The 22,413-nt window shown below is 41.2% G+C and overlaps 1 protein-coding gene across 1 annotated transcript in view; it reads right to left on the bottom strand.

Moving 5' to 3' along the window:
- loxl4 (lysyl oxidase-like 4) overlaps positions 1 to 21,711 on the bottom strand; it is a 71,234-nt gene extending 49,523 nt beyond the window's left edge. The window contains exons 1-4 of the mRNA XM_071393622.1: positions 21,626 to 21,711; positions 19,901 to 20,248; positions 17,914 to 18,221; positions 17,205 to 17,419 (exon numbers count right to left, since the gene is read on the bottom strand). Coding sequence (XP_071249723.1) covers positions 17,205 to 17,419; positions 17,914 to 18,221; positions 19,901 to 20,228 — 851 coding nt within the window. The 5' untranslated portion in view covers positions 20,229 to 20,248; positions 21,626 to 21,711. The remainder of the gene's footprint in view (positions 1 to 17,204; positions 17,420 to 17,913; positions 18,222 to 19,900; positions 20,249 to 21,625) is intronic.
- Positions 21,712 to 22,413: the final 702 nt, after the last annotated feature.

Here is a 22,413-nt window from a genome sequence, read left to right as displayed (position 1 = left end):
CTTTCCTCCTTCAGGAAACAGTAGTTATATTCATAACTGTATGATTTTTTTTGACAGTGCATTGTCATAGCCCTGATATTTTAAAGCAGCTAGAGTAAAGTCATGCTATGGTAAAGTGCTCACCAACTACATGATAAAAATACTTGTTTCAATACGATGAAAGTTGTCTATTAGCCATGTAGGAGGGACTGAAATAAACATGTTTATTTAAACGTCTGTTAAGTTTAATATTATAATAGGCTACATATGTATGGGTTTCAAATAGCGCTTTCAAGTACCCAAATACACTGTCATCTAATGCTAGCATTAGCATGTTTTGACGTAAAAACAATGGATGTAAACTGACACCAGGCATGCTTATATTTAGCATACATAAATCAGCATCAAAATAACTTAGTCAGTTAGTTGTGATCCCTTAAAAGTTATATTTTTTGTCCTTAGTCACAATCTTTTTTTTTACCTTCAGACACTTGTGACAAACATAGCTAGCTTGTCATGAAACTTAAAGCATCAATGGTTGAACTATCCCTTTAAGGCAGTGGTGTCAAACTCATTCCATGGAAGGCCTAGTGTCCGCAGGGTTTTCCTTTTAATTAAGACCTAGACAACCAGGTGAGGGGAGTTCTTTACTAATTAGTGGCCTTAGTTCATCAGTCAAGTACAAGGGAGGAGTGAAAACCCGGAGACACTCAGCCCTCCGTGGAATGAGTTTGACACGTGCTTTAAATTAAGGCCACAAAAGTTGAATTAAATGTGTGAGTAATGTTCAGGCAGACATATACTGTAGCAGTAAGGTCATAATAAAGGGCTTGTTGTTGATTGAAACAGACACACGCTGCGAATTGAACACTTATTCTTAAATTACACACATAAAATAACTTGGACAGGTCTTCCATGTGTCTCCGTTGTTACACGTTCGTAACCCAGATAATCGACACACATATTCATAGGCACGCCCGCACACACACACACACACACACACACACACACACACACACACACACACACACACACACACACACACACACACACACACACACACACACACACACACACACACACACACACACACACACACACACACACACACACACACACCCCCCCCCCCCCAGGGGAGAGATTGTCTGTGACATAAGTGTGACCCCACCACACAACAATCAAACCAACTGTTTTCTCTCACCAGAAAACCACACTGACAATGAGTAAATTGAGCACTGAGGAAAGAAAAACACGTTTCGACCCTATACTAGACTCTACATTTGATTCAATTATGGTATATTTCATTGAACTTTGGTTGAACTTGACCTAAGTTCACTTAAATTCAACCTAACTTTAAAGTGGCTTTAGGACATTAAAAAGCACTACATAAAACCCATGTATAATTACTACTATTCTAACTTTATTCATGCAACTTCTTTTGTCTTTGTAGGTATTTATGGTGAGCTCTCTCTACAGTACACAAACGATTGCACAAATCCCTCTTTCTCTGTAATGATTGCACAGATGTTAGCCAGCTAACTAGTGTGTATATTATGAACACTTGTATGAACACACATTATGAACAGGTCGAATCAGGTTGAGAAAACAGATTTACTGTTCCTAGACTACACCTCTGACTCAGTAATGGTGTGTGTTTAAATGTGTTTAACCTCTCAAGAGCCCCAGTCTGCCTGAATAATCAGTGTGTTCGAGGCCTCCACCCCTCATTTACCAACCCACAGGGAGAGGGAGAGCAAGAGAGAGAGAGAGGCTAACGATAGGGGGACCTACCCCTGTTGCTAAATTGCTAAATGGCAACAGTCACCCTGCTGTTTCTGTTTTCAGCACCGTCACACTCCCTTACTTTCCTGACTGCCTTACTGCTTTGCTACTTTCTCTCTCTCTCTCTCCCTCTCTCTCTCGCTCTCTCTCTCTCTCTTTCTCTCTCTCACTTCATCCCTCTCTCTTTATCTCTCTCTCTCTCCTCGTACTCCTAGGAAGCTGTACATTATCTCCCTCCCTTACCATACAGTGCCAAAAGAAGGAGTACTGTTTGAACCCTGAATATTAACAACAACCACTTTAACCACCAAAGGCTTTGTCAGGGTAGTGGTTGTTGGGAACCACCGATCTAAGCACAGTTTTCAGATGCGAAGGTGAAGTTACAGAGTTGCATAGTCTTTGTCCTCCTATCATATCAGGATAAACTTTTCCCATGGAATCAGAGATGATAGCCTATGAGCTCCTCCTTGGCTAGGATGATATCTTACACAACGAATGCAGTATGACATATCCATCAAAAAAAAAAGCTATTTAAGTTACAACTTGGGCTGAGCACCAGGGTTCATCGCTTCTCCACAACCACATAAAGCACAGCCGCAATACATAGGCCTACATAAATGAAAAGACGTCCATATAAATTAGAGACAAGCTCACTTAGGATCACTCAGATTGCTTAGATCTGAGACACAACCAAGACTGAATCGGACACACAGAATGTCACCCTAAGGAAAATAATACCCCCCATCTTAGGGAGAGCTGGGCTGAAGTGCAATTAAACAAAATGGTGGTTGTAGGTCCTCAAATCTCCAGGGTGACAGAGAGAAACAGACGTTGCTGACACAGCGGGCCAAAGTAGGGCCCAAACTATAATTGGATAGCCTCAGTGGCTCAGTACCTGCCCTACACACTCTTCTTTACTCACACATTTACGATGCACGCATGCAAACATACTTACATAGACACACAAATGATGCACACATACATACTGTGCATACACAAACACACACACACACAAAGGATGCATGTATATACGCACACATACACAAACACACACACACACATACTGTATATCAACGGACACACACACAAAGGATGCATGTATATACACTATACACACACATACACAAACACACACACACACATATATCAACGGACACACACACAGCTATAATTGGGACGTTTTTTCTCTGGCGGCAGGCCAGGCAGAAATCCTGAAGAGCCTTACTCCTGCCCAACCTATAATTACAACATCTTCAGAGTCTCATCCAGACCAGTACAGACGGACAGAAGCCAGGACGGGACAGGAGCCAGGAGGGGACAGGAGCCATATGCTCTGGTCTGGTCTGGGCTTTCTAAGAATGGACCAGAGACTGTCTGGTATATATGTCATGCCAGTCCATACTGGGCTCTACTCGGTCAGGCCTACATTAAAGGTACAGTCTATAACTTTCATTTCGAGTTAAATAAGTGCTATTTTTAGCTTCTTGGACAACAGTGTTTGAAGAAAGAAAATAATGAAAGTTGCAGACTGCACTTTTAAGCCATTTCAGTCAACCAACCATCAGTCACTCAATCACACAATCTTAGGATGTGGGATATTGGGCTATTCATAAAAAACTGTTATGTCTTACAATTATCAACCAACCAGGACTAAAACACTAATAAAATCCATGAGAAAAAAACTATAAAATAGCAAAACTGGCCTTAATAACTATACAGACTTTAAACATGTATAACTGTAATGAGGTGAAAACGATCTGGCCATTCTAGGTCATATCAGAGTAATGTGATGACAGGTCTAAAGCTTTCATCAGCTGGACCAGAAGGCATACAAACACTTGGGTACTGTTCAGTAGGCACGAAATGAAAGAAAATGCTTTGAAACAGATGAAGTTTTGCCAATGAGAATGTCCCTTTTTGTTGTCAGTTTCCAGAAGTTTTCTCCCATTTGTCCCTTGTGAACACAACATCAGGTCAACCCTAGGACACAAAGACAGAACTGAATCAAAACAGAAAGCCACCAAATGCCATCAAAAATGCCATTTAATTGAGTAAACTAAGTATGCAACAGAGGACTACTGATGGAAAAACAAACCGATGGTTTGAATTTTGAAAAGACAATGGCCGTGTCCGAATACCCGTACAAGTAGGCATTTTTGGTATGCGAAATAAAATGTTTTATAGTAGACTGTGACATTTCGAAAAATGTGCATGCTTTAAATGCCAGGTTGTCATACTCTCTTTGACTTTTCATGCAGTAGATTCAAAGATTATCTATTATATTGATAAGATAGCCGAGTGAGCACTCTAACAATGGAAATACATGTCCTCAATGATTGAAGGCAGGCGAGATCAGGTGGGACTATTATAGCCAATGAGAGGGCAGATACACAGGCATAGCTAACTCGTTTTTCTAAAAGTTGCCGGAATGCCATGTGCATCCACTTATATCAGTACTTATATCATTTGTAACACTTTAAACCTTACGGAACTTATATTTGATCAACTAAGCCTCACATAATTCGACGCTCTCTCATAGACCTCCATACAAAAAAAGGGCTTATCTCACGCTGACAGATTTTGGGCGGAGTAAATCCTCTTGCTTCATCTCTTCCTCTCTGGTAGAATTCACTGCACACTATTGAGGAAGAGAGTCATCTTTTCAGATCCACCTGTGTTTGACAACAACTGTTGTCAGCTGATAATGAGATAAGGGGACACACTGTACCTTAATGAATGAATGGCGGGAAACAACACAATTAAGCATTAGATGACGCATTCTCACTATGGGTGAGTCTAGTATGTTAATATTTGTTGCTAACTGCATACATTTGAACTAAACCGTATGTTCTAAATAGTATGTAGTAGCCTATGATACACAGAATGCCGTTTTATTAAGTAATAGGCAAGACAGATTTCGGACAAGGACATTGGACTAGCATGCACTTGTCAAAACCGGACAAAGAAATGCTCCTGAATATATCCACCTCTCTTAGTCTTTTTCTTCTTTATTCCTTACTTTCTCTTTCTTTTCTTGATAGCCTTGGTGTTTCTGTTCCCTTGACCTCAGAGGTTATAAAACAAGATGCCAACAGAAGTCAGCTGCCTGTGAAGGCTTCAGGCCAAGTCCTTCAGGCTACACCAATCTTGTCCTCTTCACTCACCACTCCCTCTCCCCCTTCCTCCCTCTCCTTGATGAGTAGTCAGACACAACTCCATTCAAGGAATACTGTGAAAGCTATAACTACCCCATCTATCCTCTTCTCTATCTTTCATCTGCTGTTCTGTTTATGCAGAAATGAAGAAATGCATTTCACTGTACTTGTGCACGTGACAATCCGTGGTGTGAAGTACTTAAGTAAAAATACACTGAACACAAATATAAACGCAACATGTAAAGTGTTGGTCCCATGTTTCATGAGCTGAAATAAAAGACCCCAGAAATGTTCCATAAGCACAAAAACCTTATTTCTTTCAAATTTTGTGCACACATTTGTTTACATCACTGTTAGTGAGCATTTCTAATTTTCCAAGATAATCCATTCTCCTGACAGGTGTGGTATATCAAGAAGCTGACTAATTAGCATGATCATTACACAGGTGCACCTTCTGCTGGGGATAATAAAAAGCCACTCTAGAATGTGCAGTTTTGTCACACAACACAATGCCACAGATGTCTCAAGTTTCGAGGGAACATGCAATTGGCATGCTGACTACAAGAACGTCGACCAAAGCTGTTACCAGAGAATTTAATGTTAATTTCTTTAGCATAAGCCGCCGCCAACATCGTTTTAGAGAATGTGGCAGTACGTCCAACCGGCCTCACAACCGCAGACCACGTGTATGGTGTCGTGTGGGCGAGCAGTATCTGTGACCAACAAATACATATCTGTATTCCCAGTCATGTGAAATCTATAGATGAGGTACTATTGAATTTATTTCAATTAACTGATTTCCTCATATGATCTGTAACTCAGTAAAATCAATGAAAATGTTGCATGTTGCATTTATATTTTTGTTCAGTATACTTTAAAGTACTACTTAAGTAGTTTTTTTTGTATCTGTACTTCACAATTTATATTTTTGACAACTTTTACTTCAGTACATTCCAAAATAAATAATGTACTTTTTATCTATACATTTTCCCTGACACCTATAAGTATTCTTTATATTTTGAATGCTAAGCAGGACAGGATTTTTTTTTAATTCACCTACTTCTCAAGAGAACATCCCTGGTCACCCCTACTGCCTCTGATCTGACAGACTCACTAAACACACATGCTTCATTTGTAAATGATGTCTGAGTGCTGGAGTGTGCCCCTGGTTATCCGTAAATTTAAAAAAACAAGAAAATGGTGCCACCTGGTTTGCTTAATATAAGGAATTTGAAGCCAGGAGGGGACAGGAGCCATATGCTCTGGTCTGGTATGGTCTTTCTTTCGATACTTAAGTATATTTGAGCAATTACATTTACTTTGGATACTTAAGTATATTTAGAACAAAATACTTTTAGACTTTTACTCAAGTAGTATTTTACTGGGTGACTTTCACACTTTTCTATTAAGGTGTCTTTAATTTTACTCAAGTATGACAATTGGGTACTTTTTCCACCACTGGTGACAAAAAAAACATGAAACTTTAGTGTGGTATCCAGGCCTGATGCAGTGTTGACCTGGCTGACAACACCTACAGTCCCCACACAGCTGACATTCTCAAGACCATTCAGTCATAATTGCCTATAGGGGTGAAGGAGTGAGTGAGTCATTGAGCAGCATGGAGTATTCGAGAGAAGTAACACGCACTGCTGTTCTGGGGTTGTGAGTGGAGCTCTGCAATTCAGAAGCCGGATAGGAGGGAAAAGGGAGCCAGTCCAGGCGCATGTAGCCAGCGCTTAAAAAAAGCTCATACCAATCACTGTGCCTCCTCATATTTATCCTGTAATTTGTATTTATTATATATATAAATAACTAGCTACCAAGAACCTCTTTCAGGCTATCAATCAAGTTAGAGTAGCAAGCTTGTCTAACTATATTAGCTGGCAAGCCTGCTGGCAAGGTTGGTAGACTTTGAAAAATCTAGCAACTACTAAATGTACTGAATAAGACTCACATTACCTTCAATCTTTTACCCAGATTTTAGCAGAGATACAGAGAAGCATATTTACTTTATTTAAAAAAATTACCGCCAGTCATGAAGATAAAGACCAGACAAGGGGAGTGCTTAGATATGCAAAAACATTCCCCAACCATCCATACTTTATGCCCCCTCAGATTTTTGGGGTGCTTGACACCCCTGGTGTGCTTCCATACTATTGTAGTATTAACGGCACTTCCTAGATTGGGTAGGGAGCGGCAACAAAATAATTCCCTCTGTCAGAGCTCTCGCTCCGATCTTGTGGTGGTGTCTTTGTGTCTCCCCCTCTAGTCGGCCACCATCCCAGCCGCAGTTGATCTGGAGTGCACTGTGTCCTGGGTGGGCAAGCTTCCATTTCGGTGTGTTGGTGGGGGGGATTTTCTCACGAGGTGTTTTTGGAATGAATTTTGTGCACATTCTAATATATATATTTGTATTTTATTTTATATACAGTGGGGCAAAAAAGTATTTAGTCAGCCACCAATTGTGCAAGTTCTCCCACTTAAAAAGATGAGAGAGGCCTGTAATTTTCATCATAGGTACACTTCAACTATGACAGACAAAATGAGGAAAAAAAATCCAGAAAATCACATTGTAGGATGTTTTATGAATTTATTTGCAAATTATGGTGGAAAATAAGTATTTGGTCAATAACAAAAGTTTATCTCAATACTTTGTTATATACCCTTTGTTGGCAATGACAGAGGTCAAACGTTTTCTGTAAGTCTTCACAAGGTTTTCACACACTGTTGCTGGTATTTTGGCCCATTCCTCCATGCAGATCTCCTCTAGAGCAGTGATGTTTTGGGGCTGTTTCTGGGCAACACGGACTTTCAACTCCCTCCAAAGATTTTCTATGGGGTTGAGATCTGGAGACTGGCTAGGCCACTCCAGGACCTTGAAATTCTTCTTACGAAGCCACTCCTTCGTTGCCCGGGCGGTGTGTTTGGGATCATTGTCATGCTGAAAGACCCAGCCACGTTTCATCTTCAATGCCCTTGCTGATGGAAGGAGGTTTTCACTCAAAATCTCACGATACATGGCCCCATTCATTCTTTCCTTTACACGGATCAGTCGTCCTGGTCCCTTTGCAGAAAAACAGCCCCAAAGCATGATGTTTCCACCCCCATGCTTCACAGTAGGTATGGTGTTCTTTGGATGCAACTCAGCATTCTTTGTCCTCCAAACACGACGAGTTGAGTTTTTACCAAAAAGTTCTATTTTGGTTTCATCTGACCATATGACATTCTCCCAATCTTCTTCTGGATCATCCAAATGCTCTCTAGCAAACTTCAGACGGGCCTGGACATGTACTGGCTTAAGCAGGGGGACACGTCTGGCACTGCAGGATTTGAGTCCCTGGCGGCGTAGTGTGTTACTGATGGTAGGCTTTGTTACTTTGGTCCCAGCTCTCTGCAGGTCATTCACTAGGTCCCCCCGTGTGGTTCTGGGATTTTTTCTCACCGTTCTTGTGATCATTTTGACCCCACGGGGTGAGATCTTGCGTGGAGCCTCAGATCGAGGGAGGTTATCAGTGGTCTTGTATGTCTTCCATTTCCTAATAATTGCTCCCACAGTTGATTTCTTCAAACCAAGCTGCTTACCTATTGCAGATTCAGTCTACCCAGCCTGGTGCAGGTCTATAATTTTGTTTCTGGTGTCCTTTGACAGCTCTTTGGTCTTGGCCATAGTGGAGTTTGGAGTGTGACTGTTTGAGGTTGTGGACAGGTGTCTTTTATACTGATAACAAGTTCAAACAGGTGCCATTAATACAGGTATTGAGTGGAGGACAGAGGAGCCTCTTAAAGAAGAAGTTACAGGTCTGTGAGAGCCAGAAATCTTGCTTGTTTGTAAGTGACCAAATACTTATTTTCCACCATAATTTGCAAATAAATTCATTAATTGATTTTTTTCTCTCATTTTGTCTGTCATAGTTGAAGTGTACCTATGATGAAAATTACAGGCCTCTCTCATCTTTTTAAGTGGGAGAACTTGCACAATTGGTGGCTGACTAAATACTTTTTTGCCCCACTGTATATATATATATATAATATAAAAATATATTTTTAGATATATATATATATATATATATATATATATATATATATTTTTTTTTTATATATATATATATATATATATATTAGAATGTGCACAAAATATATATTCCTAGCTTGAAGTGGTTTGTTTCAGGAATTCGCATGCTTCCTCCTATTTTTGGTATTCTGTGTGGTTTGCTGTGCTTATCTTGTCTCTTTCTTTACACATCACTATCTCTACTGCAGGTTCTCGTGGTGGGGGTGTGGATGGCGCATTAGGGAGTCAATTCCAACTCCCTGGGGATGCAGTGGGTCCTGAAGATTTTCCTGATCTCATGACCTGGTCAGGTAAAACTCTGGGTCCTATATTCGTTGGCTATGACAAAACAAATAAAAAATGTTTAAAAAAAATACGGATAAGAATAAGAAATAAAAGTAACAAGTAATTAAAGAGCAGCAGTAAAATAACAATAGTGAGGCTAAATACAGGGGGGTACCGGTACAGAGTTAATGTGCGGGGGCACCGGTTAGTTGAGGTAATATGTACATGTAGGTAGAGTTATTAAAGTGACTATGCATAGACAACAACAACAGAGAGTAGCAACGGTGTAAAAGAGGGGGTGGCAATGCAAATGTCAGTGAAGACACTTGCCAGTTGGTCAGCGCATGCTCGCAGTACACGTCCTGGTAATCCGTCTGGCCCTGCGGCCTTGTGAATGTTGACCTGTTTAAAGGTCTTACTCACGTCGGCTGCGGAGAGCGTGATAACACAGTGTTCCAGAACAGCTGGTGCTCTCATGCATGTTTCAGTGTTATTTGCCTCGAAGCGAGCATAGAAGTAGTTTAGCTCGTCTGGTAGGCTCGTGTCACTGGGCAGCTCTCGGCTGTGCTTCCCTTTCAGTCTGTAATGGTTTGCAAGCCCTGCCACATCCGACGAGCGTTAGAGCCAGTGTAGTACGATTCGATCTTGGTCCTGTATTGATGCTTTGCCTGTTTGATGGTTCGTCGGAGGGCATAACGGGATTTCTTATAAGCTTCCGGGTTAGAGTCCCGCTCCTTGAAAGCGGCAGCTCTACCCTTTAGCTCAGTGCGGATGTTGCCTGTAATCCATGGCTTCTGGTTGGGGTATATACGCATGGTCTCTGTGGGGACGACGTCATCGATGCACTTATTGATGAAGCCAATGACTGATGTCGTGTACTCCTCAATGCCATCGGAAGAATCACAGAACGTATTCCAGTCTGTGCTAGCAAAGCAGTCCTGTAGTTTAGCATCTGCTTCATCTGACCACTTTTTTATAGACAGAATCACTGGTGCATCCTGCTTAATACATTTTTGCTTGTAAGCAGGAACCAGGAGGATGGAATTATGGTCAGATTTGCCAAATGGAGGGCGAGGGAGAGCTTTGTATGCATCTCTGTGTGTGGAGTAAAGGTGGTCCAGATCGAAAATTGGTCAAACGGATTTAAGTTTCCCTGCATTAAAGTCCCTGGCTACGAGGAGCCACCTCTGGGTGAGCGTTTTCTTGTTTGCCTATGACAGAATACAGCTCATTCAACGCTGTCTTAGTGCCAGCTTCTGACTGTGTTGGTATGTAAACAGCTGTGAAAAATACAGATTAAAACTCTCTAGGTAGGTAATGTGATCTGTAGTTTATCATGAGATACTCTACCTCAGATGAGCAATAGTTCAAGACCTCCTTAGATATCGTGCACGAGCTGTTATTTACAAAAATGCATAGTCCGCCGCCCCTTGTCTTACCAGACGCCACTGTTCTATCCTGCCGGTGCAGCGTATAACCAGCCAGCTGTATATTTATAGTGTCGTCGTTCAGCCACGTTTCCGTGAATCATGAGATATTACAGTTTTGGATGTCCCGTTGGTAGTTTAATCTACCGCGTAGGTCATCTATTTTATTGTCCAAAGATTGCACGTTTGCTAGCAGAATGGAAGGAAGTGGGGGTTTATTCGATCGCCTAATAATTCTCAGAAGGCAGCCCGCCCTACGGCCCCTTTTTCTCCGCCTCATCTTCATGCAAATCACGGGGATTTGGGCCTGTTACCGAGAAAGCAGTATATTGTTTGTGTCGGCCTCATCAGACTCGTTAAAGGAAAAAAAATATTCTGTCAGTCCATGGTGAGTAATCACAGTCCTGATGTCCAGAAGTTATTTTCGGTCATAAGAGATGGTAGCTGCAACATTATATACAAAATAAGTTGAACAAAAATAAGTTACAAACAATGCAAATGAACAAACAAAAAACACAATCGCTTGGGGGCACGTAAAACGTCTGCCTTCATCTCCGATGCCATCTTACAGGAGGGCAGGATCCAACGTTGTTATTTTCTCACTGACCCGGCCCAACCGTGCCAGTTGGCAAAGAATCTACTGGCCCGAACATAATTTCTACTGGCTCGGACATGATGTAGTTTTTAAACACATTGAGGTCATACAGGGGCTATAGGTTGGCATGGTTCTCTCTATATGCAGCTATTAATAGGCTATATAGGTTACTATGATATGTATTAAGCAGTTATTTAAGATAATTCAGCAATGTAAGTCATTACTCTATTCTTTAGAATTGCATTGTATTAATTGCATTATAATTTTTTTCTAAAGTATGTCATTTTGAGAAGATTTGTTTTCACATTTCAAAAGAGGATGCTGCCCCTTTAAGACAATTGTTTTCCAAAAGAGATCACATGGCTACAGTAGGCTAGCCAAGAAAGCTAAAGTGTTTTTTTGTAGCTTTCTTTAAGTACACTATTAACAGTAGCCAGCATGTTTACTATTGAAGGTTTACTTTTGTAAATCACTTTAAAATAAATGAGCTCAGTGAGTAGATTGAAAGGCGCTTATTTTTCCTCAGGACAGCTTGTGTGTGCTGTGTGAACGTAGCTATCAACTTCTGTACTGCTTGAGCGCTCGAGAAGTTGTGACTTGCGGGAGCGTAGTGGTGCTTGAATGAATGGCCAATCATATTGCTCAAATACAAATGGCACAACTTTATTTCCATGTAGTCTTCAATGGTTTTCAATGGTAGACAGCGACAGAGCAGGTAAATGTTGAACTGGAATGCAAAAATGCATTGAGAATTGATTGGCCCGGTCAGTGCTGCTGCTTTAAAAGTACTGGGGGAAATGCGGTCTCACCACACGTTTTCTGGTGGCTCTGAGACAGTGTCTGGTGGTCGGCTAGACAGGAGTATTTTAAATATCAGTCATTCAAGTCATTCATTCTCCAACTTTTGTGAAAATATTGAACTCTGTAATAAAATTTTATTTTTGCATTTTCTAAACTGTCTCGTCTGGTGATCTGTAACTGAACTGTGCAGGGAAAACAATTTATTTTACCTTTATTTATACCGGGAGTCACTTTGAGATTAAAAATATATTTTACAAGAGAGCCCTGTATAAATTACAATAAAAACAGAATAATAAAACAAACACATGAATGTGCATAAAACAATAAAATTCAGCACACAATAACAAAATATTTAATAAAAGCAATCACATTAAACTACATCGAGGTCCTCAATCAATAACGTAAACTGCCTGAGTGGCACCAGCACATGTAACTGCAGTGAACTCTGCAGATTGTTCCACAAATTAGGAGTAAAAAAACAAAACACAGATTTTCCCAAATCTGTGGAGACTGAAGGGATCTCTAGTGTTATCCATTCCTGAGAACGGGTTAGGTAACTTATGATTCTTAACTTCATTAATGAAGTTACATATGGAGGCAGTTTCTGTAAGACTGCTTTGTAAATAACTAAAAGAGAATGCAGCTCTTAAATGTATTGTGGAATGGTAGACTGCGTCCTAGGGTTTCAAAACAGAGGTTGCCGCATGCATGTAAAAAAATATCACCAAAATCCAATACAGGGAGAAGCGTTGTTTGAACAATCTTTCTCCTATTTTCAATATTGAGGCTTGATTTATTTCGATATAAAAAACAATCTTAGTTTCTTAGTCAGATTTTCTATCAGCGTTACGTAGGACAACTTGTCATCAATCCAGACACCCAGGTACCTATATTGAGAAACAAGCTCAGTTTGGGCTCCATTTGTAGCGCAAATATGCAGGTCCTCAGGATCAACATTTTGTGACCAGCATGAGCTTGGTTTTACTTGTATTTAACACAAATTTAAGAACTGTAAGTGATTTCTGAATTGAATCAAAGTCATGCTGAAGTTCACGAATGGCCTGCTACACCGAGTTGGCACAGGAATACAAAACTGTGTCATCTGCATAGAGATAAATGTTACAAGTATTAACAGTGTTTCCTATGTCATTAATATACAAGATGAACAATAATGGACCCAAAATCAAACCCTGAGGAACACCTTTTTGAATCTCAAGAAATTCAGATTTAACCCCATCTAAGATGGCCTGAGTTCTGTCAATAAGATAATTCTGAAACCATAAACAGGCTGTATATCCCAGGCTTCTTTTTGATAACTTCTTCAGCAAAACAGAATGATCAACAGTGTCGAACGCCTTTGACAGGTCAATAAACAAGGCAGAACAGCTCTTTTTAGCATCCAAGGCATTGACAAGATCATTAACAACAATCATTATAAGATAAAAAATAAACAAAGTTGTACATTAACCAAGGATTCAAGAATCTTAGCTAAAGAAGGTAGTCTTGAAATGGGGCGATAGTTGTCAAGATCATTTGTATCCCCACCCTTATGAAGTGGCAGCACATATGCGGATTTCCATGCTTTTGGAATACTTCCTGATAACAATGTTAAATAAAAAATGTGGGCTACAGAGCCAGCAATAAAGGGAGCTGCATGCTTAAACAGAACAGGTTCCAAATGATCAGCCCCTGTGGTTTTTTGTTGTTGTCTAATGTTAGCAAAGCATCCAGCGCATCTTTATCAGTGAATTTCCGACCAGCATTTTCAGTATCATTCAATAGATTTTCACCATCAACATCCAAACTACTCTTTTCAAGAGCTGGCTTGAAATACATTCGAATGTATAGCCCGCAGAGATAAAGCGGTGACTAAATGCATTAATGATATATTTTGTCATTAATAGGGCCAGAATCTAAATGAATGCATTGGGGTAGAGAAAAGGAGACACAACCCTTCAGTGACGTTACAGCTTTCCAAAATGTACCTGGGTTCCCTGTACATTCACATAGTGTATTAATATAATCATCAGATTTTGCTTTTTTAACTAGTTTTATACTAGTTTATACTCAGAAGGGTTGGATCTAAGCATCCGTATATCCCTGACACATACAGTGGGAGAGTTGTCACTAATATCCAAAGCAAAAACCCCACTCCCAGCATATTTATCTGGAGTATTTGTAAATATGGGGTCAATCAAAGTCGATTTCGTAGGGTCCTTTAAGTTTGGACGAGTAAAGGACGAGTAGGCTTTGTAATCAGCTGGGACAAATTTAGATTAGCTCAAAAATCCTTTACAATCCTGTGTCCTGCGTTCCCCATGCAAGATTAAACTCTCCAGCGATCAACACCTCTTGGGTAGTAAAAATGGCAATTCAATCAGTGAGTTCGTTTAGTGCACACTTCTTGGTGGAGGGTGGACGATAGATTCCTATAACTGGTATTTTTTTGTTTGAACCCATCGGAAGACTTAAAGCCAACAATTAAAAGTGTTTAGGACTAGAGGTAGCCTTTAACAGAGACAAAGATTATTTGTGTAAATAGTAACACCACCACCTTTGCCTTTCCTATCAGCCCTAAACACATTGTAACCATCCATAGCATCCTCAGAGTCCAGGTTTTATCAGTTAACCAAATATCAGAAGAAAAAAATTATATCAGGGTTTGCCTGAGAGGCTCAGATCTTGACATTATCCATTTTAGGTAATAAACTACGAATGTTAAGATGTAAAAATGTCAAGCCTTTTCTGCATTTAAAATCACACGGAGTTTCAATACGAGTCAGATTACTTTGAGAGGAGACTCAAAGATCGAATTATACTTATTAGGAAAATAAAACAAAGTAGGAATAGCAATTACATTTCTCCAGTTAGCACATTCAGATACAACATGTGGAACTCTCACAGTGACCATAGAGGAGATGGTAAAAACTGACTTACATGTAATGCTAATATTGTCCTCACATCAATTTAGTTGACCAATAGGCCATTCGTTAAGGTTGATGTCCTTCCCCTCATTAAACAGAAGGTGGCGTAGTCTACTTGGACCTATAGGGTTAGGTTACCACATGAGTTAGAGGAGCCGTACCAGGTGTAACATGGTGAGTCTTTGCAGTCATAAAACAGCCAGTGTTATATTTATATGAGCATCTCCCTTCATTCTAAAAGCTGGTGTAGTCATTTTTTTAGACCCCGCCCTTTCCCACCCCCTATACAAACACAAGCTAACGATATAATGATGTAATTTAAACATCTGGCACAAGAAAACTGGTTGACAGGCAAACAGACCAATCAAGTCTTTTACAACATGAAAATTGACCAGTCCGGTCTTGAAACTCCCCTCACTTTCACGTACCATGACAGGAAAATGTCTAGTGAGGAAATGAACTGGCTAAAACAGTAGCTCTCTATAAACAGTTACAGGAATCTAACACCTGGAGTATAGAACAGATGTTATGGTCAGCTCAGTCACACGCACATACACACAAGCACACACACGAACACACACTGACACACACGGCTCGCCACAGTAGCTGCAGCCCATACGGAGAATGAATGTCTCAACTTTGAGTCACACAGGACAAAACTTTCAGGAAATAATTACAGTAAGATGTCCAAGTAGGTCTGGACAGAGGACTTTCCTTCATAATGGGACAGAAATAGTCATGCTAATGTGTGGTCCTCCCTCGGTTATGAACCAAACCATCCTGGAAGCACTGTATTCCACAGGGTCAGAGGATGTGCAGTTGAGTGCGTGAGCAAGGTTAGTGCTATCTGGGATCCTTGGGATGTCCCTACCCTTCACCCTAACCCTAACCTTAACCATAACCATAATCCTTAACTAACCCTAACCCTTACTTTAACCATTTTAAATGTACACTTCAATGGGGTAGGGACATCCCAAGGACCCTAACCCACACACACACACTAAGTCTCTCTCTCTCTCTCTCTCTCTCTCTCTCTCTCTCTCTCGCACACACACACACGCGCACGCACGCACGCACGCACGCACGCACGCACGCACGCACGCACGCACGCACGCACGCACGCACGCACGCACGCACGCACGCACGCACGCACGCACACACACACACACACACACACACACACACACACACACACACACACACACACACACACACACACACACACACACTGCTCTCTACAATATGCCTGGGCTGGCAGAACATCAGCAGTGTCCTCAGAGGGAACATCAGGTAAAGGTGAGGAGATGAATGGTTGAGTTAAACTCCCTAATACCACCAGTCCCTCCACAAAAAGCCCTGTCTCTCTCCAGTTCCCTATATGCCTCTGTATTGATGGGCCAGTTAAATAACAATCAGTATAGATATTAGAGCTCATCACTGGGATCTATAAGTTTGAGTGGAGCTGTTTGTCTGGGCTGAGAGGGCAGGGAGAGGGAGATGGCATCATAGAGAGAGGAGGGGAAGAGAGAGAGGGAGGGAGGGAGATGAGGTAGAAAGAGGGGGGAGATGAGGTGGAGAGAGGTAGAGAGAGAGAAAGAGGGAGAAAGAGGGAGACAAGTTATCTTTATCATCTTCCCTGTCCTTATTCTGGGCAGGGTGCCTTGGAGGAGGGAAAGAAGGGGGAGAGAATGAGAAAAAGAGAAAAGAGAGAGGGGAGGCTGGAGGAGGGAGATAAGGCAGACAACAGGCTTTCACTCCAGTCTGAACACCAGTGACTTAAATGAGTATTCAAATTGATGTCTCTGTTTTTACATTCTCTTCTCTATGCATTTATTAAATGTATGTATTTTTTTATCATTTCACAATGGTATTAATATCAATGCTGCCACAGTCCAGGAGTCAGCTCCAATAGCGCAGTACTTAACAAATGTAAGCCCTCCATATTAGGAACTCCTGGAGATGTTAGACAAGAAAAGTCCATCACATATTTTTTTTAATCCTTTAACTGAGAACTGACAATCTAGGACACTTTGACTGACAACTGAGAAAGTTAAGCCTGACAACTGAGGGACTTCTTAATATGAAGTCATGAGGACATGAGACATGAGGACATGAGTACATCAGGAAACAAATCGTAGCCCTGTCTGAAAACTACCCTTTCCAACTATTTGCAGATCTGTGGGCAAAATGGAGGGGTTGACTTACTTGTATGTTCTTTCGTTGTGTAGTTCTGCCTCAGGGAACCCCAGCATTCCACACACCACTTTGCTGCTGTTGAGGTTCCAGCCCAGGTCACACACCTGCCTCCATCTCCCAGCATGCTTCACTTGCACTACACCCTCAGTGATCAGGGCCCGCTTCTTAGTGTGCATCAGGATGGGTCGCAGACGCACCTCCTGAATACGCACCTTGCTGGAATACTGAGAGAGAAGGGGGAGGCGTTTCTTAAGGCTTCACTGTAGAATAGTTTGATCAAGGACACTTTCAAATTCAGTTGACCTACACAATGAATTTACCAACTGTGACAGTAGAGATTGATTGACTAATGGCATTGGCAGTATCGGTGGTTGATCAGCAAGTGCCAAAGTTATAGAGCGGCAACAAGTAGCCTAGTGGTTAGAGCGTTGGGCCAGTAACCGAAAGGTTGCTGGATCAAATCCCCGAGCTGACAAAGTAAAAATCTGTAGTTCTGAACAAGGCAGTTAACCCACTGTTTATCTGTAGGCTGTTTTTGTAAAATAAGACTTTGTTCTTAACTGACTTGCCTAGTTAAATAAAGGTTAAAAAAAATAATAATGGAGTTGGTGGTGCCCACTGTAGCTGCTTACCAAGCTGTATGCTGTTGTAGTCTACAGTACCTACTTTACTACTAGAGGTAGCAGGGATAGAGAGTATAAGGTCTAATGCTACCTACCGGGTTGTAGAGGTGCTGTCTCAGCCTGGGGCTCTCCGGGAGGTGTCCGTTTCCCTGATGGGCCTGTCGGGGGTTACTGCGGCTGGCCAGAATGCTCTGCCACTGGGGCGAGGGACTGACATCCGGACGCAGGGCAACCGACTGACCATTACGCGAACCTGTGACCTGGTCCAGTCGTCGCTCCGGACTGCAGACCACGCCAAGGTCCTCAGAGTGCTTACAATCATTGACGCCCCAGCCGTTATGTTTACAGTCTTTCAGAGTCTTCTCTGTGCCGTCACAACGCACGTTGTCCATCCAGATAGGACCTGGGGACGACGGAAACAAGGTTATTATCGGATATGGACATCAACTTGTCATTGATGGAAGTAAGGAGGCAGGGAGGGATAAATGGCTGGGTGGGTGGGTGGGTTTGTGGGTGGATGGGTGGATGGATTTATGAGTGGGTGGGTGGATAGATGGATGGATCCGTGGATGGATGAATTTAAATGACTGACTGAATCATCTATCCATTCCCTCATTCATTAATTCACTGATATATATATCTTTTATAAAAGATGTGCTAGCCTATGGCTCATCAGCCTCTGTAGGCCTCCAACACCCTTAGAGTAAACACAGTAAATACCACCAATTAATATCATCAAAATAACCCTGCAGTGACTGAGCCGAGTTCGCCACCATCATAAAGATACAAAGATAACTTATGGGACTTCACTGCACTGCTTATTACAGCCACTGCCTGGCAGCCTGGCGATATACGGCCTGAGAGGAGCATTTGTTTTACAGTAATGACAGCCTTGCCCTGCCAGCGACGTGCTACACTTGCCTTGGTTTATGGACATTCTTTATTGCCCCCTTTAAATTCCAATTAAAATGGAAGAGCGAGTGAACCGACAGAGCAGTAGCTAGGCTAGGCTGTCTAGCACCACCACCTTATCCTGCAGCCTGGTCTCATAGACTAGATGTAACATAGTAAACCTGGGACACTGAAATTAATAGGATATGCTACCTGGGTATTGTTACATAAGAATGATGGTTACTTATGGCAAAAATGAAAATAGGGTGGTTGGTCGGAGTGGATTGGTTGGCGTATAACGCAAACGTCTATCAACCCAAAGGCTGCGAGTTCGAATCTCATCGTGGACAACTTTAGCATTTTAGCAACTTTTCTACGACATATTACTTTTTAGCTACTTTTCAACTACTTGCATGTTAGCTAACCCTTTAACCTTGACCCTTTTAGCAAACCATTCCCCTAACCTTAACCCTTTTAGATAACCCTTCCCCTAACCCTTTATCCTAACTCCTAAACGTAACGCTAATCCCTAACCACTAGCCTAGCATACGTTAGCCAGCTAGCTATAGTTAGCCACCTAGCTAGAATTCATAACATATCATACGTTTTTGCAAATTCGTTACATATAGTACGTTTTGCAATGTGTAACATATCGTACTAAATAGAGTGTCTTGGATTTATGTACAGAATAATACAAAATTCTCTGAGACCAGGTTGCAGCCTGGGATAGGCTACTGCTGTTGTGAAATTACTTAATGTGCAGCCAATGCAATATGGTACATCAGGCCCGGCAGTAAAAGTCAAGTGCAAGGTGTTTAGGAAATGGAGGGTTTGAAGAAAGTTATTTAAGTTAGAAAGCAGATGCACTCTTTACAGAAAGAAAGGGTCAGAGTCATCAACATAATTTTGTTTTGAATATTGGGTTATTGACTGTAAGTAATAATAATTGTATTACTCGATTGGATTTTATAGTGTTCAATAGTATTGTATTCAGAGGTGATTATTTCCAATTAGATATTTGACAGATGGAAAATTGTCATTTGACAGATGGAAAATATTGGAAATCAACAGGTGACTGTGTTTGTTTAATTTACTTTTCAATTGTAAAGAGTATATTATCTGTCTTATGTTATAGAAATAAAGATTACATTTGATCGTTGCAAAATGCAACACCTGTTCTGGAACATTTACCATCACCCTCTCCATATTTGGCACTGTGTGCCCATGTCATGCCGGTCTGGAAGCCCAGCTCCCGGCAGACGACATTGGCCAGTTTGATGTCCACTTCGTCATCACACACCGTCCCCCACGTGTTGTTGTGCAGCACCTCTACGCGACCCTCGTTATGTCCCTGGGCATAGTTTCCCGCCAGGCGCACCTTGCCCGCGGGAGCCTGAGCGCGCGCGGTCCTGCTGCGTGGTGATGATGACGACGGTCGGCGGGGTTCCGAATGCGTTGGGGAGGAGAGGAAGAGGAGGAGCAAAGAACTCAAGCAGGTGAGGAAGATGCGAGGCATCATGTCTGAGTAAGGAGAAGCGTCTGGGGGAGGGGGGAGAAAGAGAGAGAGAGAGAGAGAGAGAGAGAGAGAGAGAGAGAGAGAGAGAGAGAGAGAGAGAGAGAGAGAGAGAGAGAGAGAGAGAGAGAGAGAGAGAGAGAGAGAGAGAGAGAGAGAGAGAAAGGGTCAGAGTCATCAACATAATTTTGTTTTGAATATTGGGTTATTGACTGTAAGTAATAATAATTGTATTACTCGATTGGATTTTATAGTGTTCAATAGTATTGTATTCAGAGGTGATTATTTCCAATTAGATATTTAGCTCCATAATGCTGCACTGATAGTCACTTGAAAAATAAGAGGCCCTATCTGGGCTCAGCCAGCATGGAATTGTTAATGAGAAGAGAGAGAAAGCCATAGCTATCCTCAAATAGGCAAACACTGACATCATCTGGACAGAGTTTAGAGATACAATGAAGAGGACTTGATAGAAACCAGTCTAATATGGGCAGAATATGAATAAACTATTATATTTCCAACACTACATTTCACACATTCTGTTCAACCACAGAACTATAATTTAATTTCACACAAACTTAGAGGTATAATTAGTCTATAAATATTTCAGTTTTCAAAATCTAACCTCCCATATGTACAAACTATCACCTTGGGGCTACTGAAACAAATTTCACCCCAGACAGACACAGACAATCAGACAGACATGCATGTTATATAAATGTCATACTTAACATTGCACAACACTATAACCTTACTAAATAGACATTCACTGTATCCACTGAAACACGAGTATACACTTTGATCACATTTTACATTGAGTTGCACAGAAGACATTATAATAATTTCACTTTCTTACTGTAATTACATGTAAATACCCCAGAAAGTTATTTGAATCAGAAAACAACCATTATCAGAAATTGGTGAGTTTGGCATAACAATTCCACATTTTAATGAAACACCTGTAACATCCAACATCAATGATGTCAGTTTCACAGACCCAGATACATCCTACTCCTGGATTCCATTTTGTCAGGTGGGTATTTGCAGGTATTAATCAATGTGGCTTCATAGGCATAACCTAAATGATACCTGGACTATGTTAAATCTTAATTTAAAAAGGTTGAGTCACAGACATGGTTGATGTTCATCAAATCACATGTTTTAATCCTTGCCTAACTAATCTAGAATGAAGCAACCACTCATGTTGAACCATCTGAGATAATCCTTGTATGAGTAGGCAAAATAATCAGCCAAGAGCCAACATGTAAACTTAACAAAAATTACCTAGACTAATATACTTCAATTACAATTCGTATTATAAATCAAAACCAAAAGCACTGCAATAAGGTTAATAAAAAGTCATTAAATAAAACCAGCCTAAAATAAGAGTAAAGTGGACTAACCTGTTAGAAAGCTACAGGCACAGCAGTCCTAGACGTCCCAGACTGGGAGAGAAGAGAGTGACTGAGTGAATGAGTGTGCCTACTAGATGGGGTCCCTGGTCAATCCCTCTGCTCCTCCCTCCCTTCCTCCATTCATCACTTTCCTTCCCTCCCACATTTCTCTGTCTCTCTCTCCGTGTACCTCTCTATCTCTGTGTCTCTCTCTTTCTGTGTCTCTCTCTCTCATTTGTATATAATTTCACTGTTGTACATAGTCTCACAAATATCTGTACGATTAGAGCTGAAGTGTAGTCACACGTAACAAAGAAAGTCTCTTCTCACAACCCACTATATATCCTATACACTCACAGGGAGCCAAATTTCAACAGTTAAAAGGGTGAAGTGATGGAACAGTTCAGTTTGAATCCTTCACTCTAAACAGCCTAAACGACCACTCGGAGGCGTCGGCATGGTCCTAAAGCACAACATTGCCTCATTTTATATCACATTCTAATGATAAAACTGGGGGGGACAAAAATGCAATTTCAGAATGTGAAGGGGACATGTCCCCCCCGTCCCCAGTGAAAGTTGTGCTCCTGTATATATAAATACAGTGTCAAGAAAAAGTATGTGAACCCTTTGGAATTACCTGGATTTCTACATACATTGGTCAAAAAAATCTAGGTCACAACAATAGACAAACACAGTCTGCTTAAACTAATAACACACAAACAAGTATACATTTTCATGTCTTTATTGAACACACCGTGTAAACATTCACAGTCCTGGGTGGGAAAAGTATGTGAACC

The sequence above is a fragment of the Salvelinus alpinus genome, chromosome 3 (assembly GCF_045679555.1).
Source record: "Salvelinus alpinus chromosome 3, SLU_Salpinus.1, whole genome shotgun sequence".
Lineage (NCBI taxonomy): Eukaryota > Metazoa > Chordata > Actinopteri > Salmoniformes > Salmonidae > Salvelinus > Salvelinus alpinus.
The sequence above is the reverse complement of the archived record's forward strand: the minus strand, read 5'-3'. Positions and strand labels throughout refer to the sequence as shown.